Raw genomic sequence first — 6,450 nt, forward strand, 5'->3', positions numbered from 1 at the left:
TATTTTTCTTGTCGTTAGTTACTGTGATGTTCAAATAGCTCTGTTTCAATCCATCCGTATGGATTATAAATTATCCAAACATTCAAAAGCTTTATCGAAATTTATCTTTTTCTAAATATCTGAATGTGATTGTTATCATTAAGGTAGATTAGTGTGCAAATAGAGTTTTCACACCACAAAATTTCCTTCCATCGACAGGTTTGAAGTTAAATTCAATATTTCATATGATCGGATGACGTCTTATATGCATTTGAGATAGTAGTAGTAGTATGTGGGATAAGAATATATTGTGGACTCTAAATAGAGAGCTGTAAAATCCCGAGAGACGTCATAGACGGATAAACACAATTGAAGTTTAAAAAATATGAATGAAAAATTCACAATGTTTGGAAAATGTTTTATAGCTGATTTGAGCATAGAATTATAATTATATCTGTGGAGATCTTTTATTCTGAAAACTATGTTCAGATTTTAAACAAACATAGCAAAAATTTTGAAGGAGAAATGTTTGCCGTCTCTATAGCAAACCACAAATTGGATTAAAAAATAGTGGAGTTTACATAAACTGGAAATTGATAGTTTGAAAAGAAAATTAATGACTTGACCCTTCCTTGTAGATGTACATGAATAATTCTCGTAATTTTTTTTGTTTTGTTTATAATGAACTGAAAATGAGACCTAATTCTATTCTGGTTTCATTCAAACCAAGCGCTTAATGCATGTGAAATGGTTGAAAATGGCATTCATTCACTTATTCTGTGACAGAAGGTAAAACACAGAAACACAAGTTAGCCACAAAAATATGGGAACTCCATACATTTTAGTTCTAATAAGCCAAAACATAACTATTTGAAGGAATTAGTTCTTTCAGATCTAAATTTTTTCATTTTTGGCAGAACAATCTTCTTTTGCACACGGAAATAAAGCCTGGGAATAATCTGATTAAATTTGGCAACATTAAATCTTAAAATCAGAGTTGTGTCTTTGGATTAATGAAAATTAATTTTGCTTCTATAGTAATGCATCAGTAAGTTTATTTTCTATGAGGGACAATTTTTAAATATTGATTATTTTATTGCACTTTATGTTTTCTGCTATACAGAACACTTGGTGAAGCACAATGGCCTCACTAGATTCTCAACAACAGGGACATAACAACACAACACCAGAATACCAGGAAAAAATAAATACCACCATGGTATGGTGAACTTCAACTATCTATTGTAACTTCCAATATTCACTTTAAACAACAACAAATACTGCTTACTGATTTAAAACTTATAGTGTTAATGTCAATTAAAGGTTTTTCTTTTATCTGTACATATCTGAATTTTAGAGTTATTTCATCTTACCATTACTATATGCATATGAATTATGGTTTAACTAACAGGGTCGGTAAAAAATCATGTATGATATTTTTTGTAGGATGCTATGTCAAAGGAAATGCCCTCTACATGTATCACCCAAGTAGGGAGAACACATACTGTAAGTTACAATTTGTCGTTATTTTGAAATTGTGCTTATAGCTCTGTATTTAGGCATTTATGAGAAAAATCCCACGGCAAATGTTTCAAGTTGGTGAAACATATGTTCTAATTGATGTTCTATTTTTTAGATTTGAATTTGATCTTTTACCATCTGAGTTGATGGTTTTTCTTTGTAAACTGCCTCCAACTTTTTCTACACTTCATTTAAACAACAACAAATACTGCTTACTGATTTAAAACTTAGTGTTAAAGTCAATTAAAGGTTTTTCTTTTATCGGTACATTTCTGAATTTTATCTGTACATCCTACCCTTACCTAGCTAGAGAATACAACCTTTCTAATGTGGCAATAGATGGTGCATCCCAACCTTTCAATATGTAGGGGAGTTCTTCAATTCATCAAGACACTTCATTAATAGCACCTCCAATTTCATCCAATATTCCTCTCACTGCTGCTGCTAGTGATCTTGCTGGAAACAGTGCAATGGAGGCCTCGTATTTAGATTATGAAAAATTGTGGCTCTATTCACAACAACAAAAAGCAACAAATCCAATGACCTCTATACTCAATAATGAGTTTGGCTTGTCTTTCAATTCTGATAGCTTGTGGGAACTGGTATTAGCTTCAAATTCTTTTTTCTTTTTTTTGTGTATTGATATACTTCTTTAAATGTTGAGCAGGAAACCCTGATGATCACCATTTCAAAGTTGCATACAGAAAATAAAGATGCACATGAAAGTTTTCAATTGACACTGCAACAAAAAGAAGAGGAAAATGAAAAACTTCTCAAAAAATAGGAGACAGAAATAAGTCAACTCAAAAAATAGGAGACAGAAATAAGTCAACTTCAGCAGGAATCATTTAACAAAGCTCAGATGATTGTGCAAGATCAAGAAAGAATAAAAGAACAGAATGACAAGGTTCACATACGAGTATCTTTTCTATTCATGATGAATAAAGTTTTCAACGTTTCCTATTTTAATCTGCTTTTCTTCTTACAGAAAGAAGAGGTAAACAGAAAATTTCTCAAAAACATCGCAGAAGATAATCTGACCATCAAAGTGCAAGAGACCGAAATAAGCCAACTTCAGCAGGAACCATTCAACAAAGCTCAAATGATTGTGCAGGTTCAAAAAAGAATAAAGGAATTAGAAGAACAGAATAACAAGGTTCAGATACAAGTACCTTTTCTATATAAGATGAATAAGATTTTCAATGTTGCCTATTCAAATTTTCTTATCTTTTTACAGAAAGAAGAGGAAAATGGAAAATTTCTCAAAAGAATTGTAGAAAATAATCTGAGTATGAAAGTGCAGGAAACCAAAATAAGTCAACTTGAACAGGAATCATTGAGCAAAGCTCAGATGATTGTGCAAGTTCAAGAAAGAATAAAGGAATTAGAAGAACAGAATGGCAAGGTTCAGATATGAGTATATTTCCTATTTATGATGAATACAGTTTTCAATGCTTCGTATTTTTATTTTCTTTTCTTCTTACAGAAAGAAGAAGAAAATGGGAATCTTCTCAAAAAAATTGCGGAAGATAAGTTGGCCATCAAATTGAAGGAGACTGAAATAAATCAACTTCAGCAGGTAAGTACTCAACAGTCAGCGTTCTTCTCCAAACTGCCAGTCTGGTACAGTCCTTCCAATTACAACAGTGAGTGTTTTCTCCCAATACTCTTCCAAAATTTTCCCAAACAACTTTGCAAACACATTACATGTTATAATACCCCTTTTTTTAATATTTTCCACACACCCACACAATTTCTAATCCCTTTATAAAACCCCAAAACATATTCCTGAATGAAATCCATGAAAAACTGCCCAATAACTGTCCTCTATATAGATCCGTATACAGGTGTCTATAACTTTTAAAGGAGACATTACTTTTACAATCCTTTTGGTGGAGATGTGCGTAACTAGGTTTTATAAAACATATATCAAATTTAGCAAGATCTAACAGTTCATTTGGGAGATATCACCCCTGCACTGGACTGCATTTTTCTGGAACAGTCATCTACAGCTTTCTTTAACTACAGCTTTCTTCAACATTGTTAAATCCTCTATTCAACCTCCCATCCATCCTTGAAAAAAAATCTGCATGCAAACATGTATGAATACATATCATACATTAAATGGACTCTCCCTATAGTCACACTAATCACAGTAAGTGGGGGAGTCTCATATATTCACGGTGATTACAAAACAATTTGTGATTGCTCACAATCTTTGTTAGGAACAGTCGGCAAATTGAATGGTATTCTTTGTTTTTAAACTTACAAAACAAAACACCAAAGCATGGAAATTATCAAAGATATAAACCCTATTTATTTCAGATCCTTTCCAATCTATATTTCATTCAAAAGAGAAGCTTAACCATGCTAAATAAAAGACTGTTTCCTCACGGGCAGCAGGTTGACAGTTTTCAGAGAATTTAACTTCAATGATTCAAAACATTGTTTTAGATTGCTTTCCTCAACAAAATAAACCTCTAAAACTATCTGCCACTCTTTCTCCCCCCCAAAACTCATGCTCACCAAGAAAATAACCTTTTTCAAAATTGGTTTGTTGTTGAGACTTACCCTCAAACCGATCACAGTCAGTTACATGACTGTTGTAAATTAGTTTAATGTTTAAAATTGTTATCTAGTTGACAACATGGTTGTCAATTGTGACAACCTCTCATCCTTATGCATTTATTAACCTTTTAAAGGTTCCTAGGAGTCTATCCTAACCTATAAACTCTTTAAACCCTCACTAAACCTCATGCATAAGCCCTTTAAGCCTATTTTGCCATTTTTGGGCAAATTACATATTTGGATAGAGCATTTGACCTCACATAATGGCTCTATTGGCCATATTACAATCAATTGGATCTTCATGAGTCTAAATGACTCTCCTCTCATGCTCTTGCCAGGGTGCCCTGCACCACATAGTGCTGATTTCAACTCCTTTGCATTTATTGAATGCCAAATCTCTTTCATTTGAGACAAAAACCATGCAAGAAAGATCAGCAACCATCAATATTTGATATTTATCAAAAAGATACTTGTCAAGCACTTGTGGCTGTGATTATTAATCATGATTGTCATTACATGTTATTCATCAGGTTTTCTTGTTTCCTTTTGTGTAATTAACTTGATCTTTCAATCTAAGAACAATAGTTTAAAACCATTATAGGAACAATTCCATTAGGAAAATGACATGGATTCAACTAACTTGTCCCACTTATTTGGTCTATATGGTGAATATATAAAATTAGTTTCTTGCTAACCTGATGATAATTCTGATTGCTGCAGGTAATACGACTTATGGAGGAACATTGCAATGAAATGGAGTTGCTTTTTGAGAAACGTGAGGAGGAGTTGAGAAAAAAAGGGCAACAGCTTAAGAAAGATTTGAAAGAGGTGCATTAGAGATCAAATACTATTCAGTGTTATTCTTTTTACTACATAATTATAACTCCATTTTCTATGTGCAGATTCTGCAGATAAAAGAAGTGGAGGAGAAAACATTGAAATTGAAAAAGGTGGGTGTAAGGGGTATGTAAATACGTAATTTGTATTTTCTCATTAAAAATATTATTACTCAGAAAACACAATTATAAAATATTCACATAGATAAACTATGCAATAATAGCTCCATACAAAATAATGAAATGACATGAATGAAATGTTCATTTGATTGAAGATTTTCCGTTTCCATGTTAGGAAAAAAAAAGAAAAAGGGTTTAAAGGCATGGAAAAGAAAAAGAAACAAGGTCCTCAAAGATGGCCTCAAAAAATCCCATTCTGGAAATGCGTCCCCTCATCCTGAAAACTTGGTGGAACATAGCATACATATTAAGGTCCAAAATGCTGCCTAGGGAATACCAAAGCCAGACTGCATTACTTCAGCATGGCTTGGGAAAAGCCTATTTGTGACTGAACCCAAGGCTTAAACCTGATGAATGACCCTTAGACTCCATTGGTCTTTCTAGACTAACTAGCATATCTTATTGTTTGAAGAGTTGAATTGGAAATGTTTTCATTACAAATACAATCATTCAAAAATTTGATCTGTAATTCTCTTGGAATGTGGTATTTGTAACAAAGTATGTTACTTGGATAAACTTTCAGATTTGGTGAGATATTCCTTGAGCTCTCTATCTATTTGTTAAATTGTGTTTTTAGTTTTTGTTGAAAAAGGAACTTGAAAGTGGATTGCAATGCAAGATTTATGTCCAAATTGATAGTTTTGAACTAATATCTTACATTTCTATTTTTTTACTCATTAAATCATTTTGTGTCTTTTCTACAATATTGCAGTTGTAAATTGTGTATGTCATGCCCTAAATTTATGAGGCGGAACAGAACCTATTTTTTTCTAATATATTATTTATTTATTTATTTTAATGCAAGTTATTCACTACAAAAAGTCCTAGGTATTCCTTCATTTAGCCCTAAAAATATTCCGTCTTGTTTTATTTCCAACAGTCAAGGTTCTACCTATATCACTATTCAAAATCACATTTTACTCATTTCACATTATGTCATTCGTATGCATATATTATTACCAAAGCATGTTAAGATTCAAAGTAGTTCCATAGTATAAGTTATAATGAATTACTAAGCACATAAATTGAAGGACACTTAATAAATCTGAAGGCTAATTCAGAGTACTAACTCAACGATCAAGTATAATTATTTTTTTCGCGATTTAATATTTTAATGCATCCTAATACATCACTTGTAATAAGTGTGTTGATTAAGAATTGTTAGATGAATTGTATACGTAAGGATTAGGTGTAAGTAATCAAATTATGTTTTTATATAATGTACTTTGTCAATCTGACATATATGTATACCTCTTTTCATACAACTAACATATCAAAATGTAGTGTCTATAAACATCTTATCGTTATTCAATTCACTACCATATACTAATGTTCTTGTTATGATAGTTTCCTTATTACCTTTAGT

The 6,450-nt window shown here is 31.9% G+C and overlaps 1 protein-coding gene across 3 annotated transcripts in view; it reads left to right on the forward strand.

The window, feature by feature from the left end:
• The window catches only part of LOC149574744 (uncharacterized), a 28,276-nt gene extending 22,642 nt beyond the window's left edge, over window positions 1-5,634 (forward strand). Inside the window, exons 3-11 of one of the 3 annotated variants that reach the window (XM_089814560.1) lie at window positions 1,103-1,198; window positions 1,426-1,485; window positions 2,168-2,407; window positions 2,489-2,656; window positions 2,804-2,905; window positions 2,987-3,079; window positions 4,789-4,896; window positions 4,971-5,018; window positions 5,200-5,634. In XM_089814560.1, coding sequence (XP_089670686.1) covers window positions 2,363-2,407; window positions 2,489-2,656; window positions 2,804-2,905; window positions 2,987-3,079; window positions 4,789-4,896; window positions 4,971-5,018; window positions 5,200-5,223 — 588 coding nt within the window. In that variant the 5' untranslated portion in view covers window positions 1,103-1,198; window positions 1,426-1,485; window positions 2,168-2,362 and the 3' untranslated portion in view covers window positions 5,224-5,634. Of the gene's footprint in view, window positions 1-1,102; window positions 1,199-1,425; window positions 1,486-2,167; window positions 2,408-2,488; window positions 2,906-2,986; window positions 3,080-4,788; window positions 4,897-4,970; window positions 5,019-5,199 lie in introns of all 3 variants that reach the window. The other 2 variants (XM_089814559.1, XM_089814561.1) reach the window with 2 other exon arrangements.
• Window positions 5,635-6,450: the final 816 nt, after the last annotated feature.

The sequence above is a fragment of the Cupressus sempervirens genome, chromosome 2 (genome assembly GCF_028749045.1).
Source record: "Cupressus sempervirens isolate cs-2001-9-10 chromosome 2, ASM2874904v1, whole genome shotgun sequence".
Taxonomy (NCBI): domain Eukaryota; kingdom Viridiplantae; phylum Streptophyta; class Pinopsida; order Cupressales; family Cupressaceae; genus Cupressus; species Cupressus sempervirens.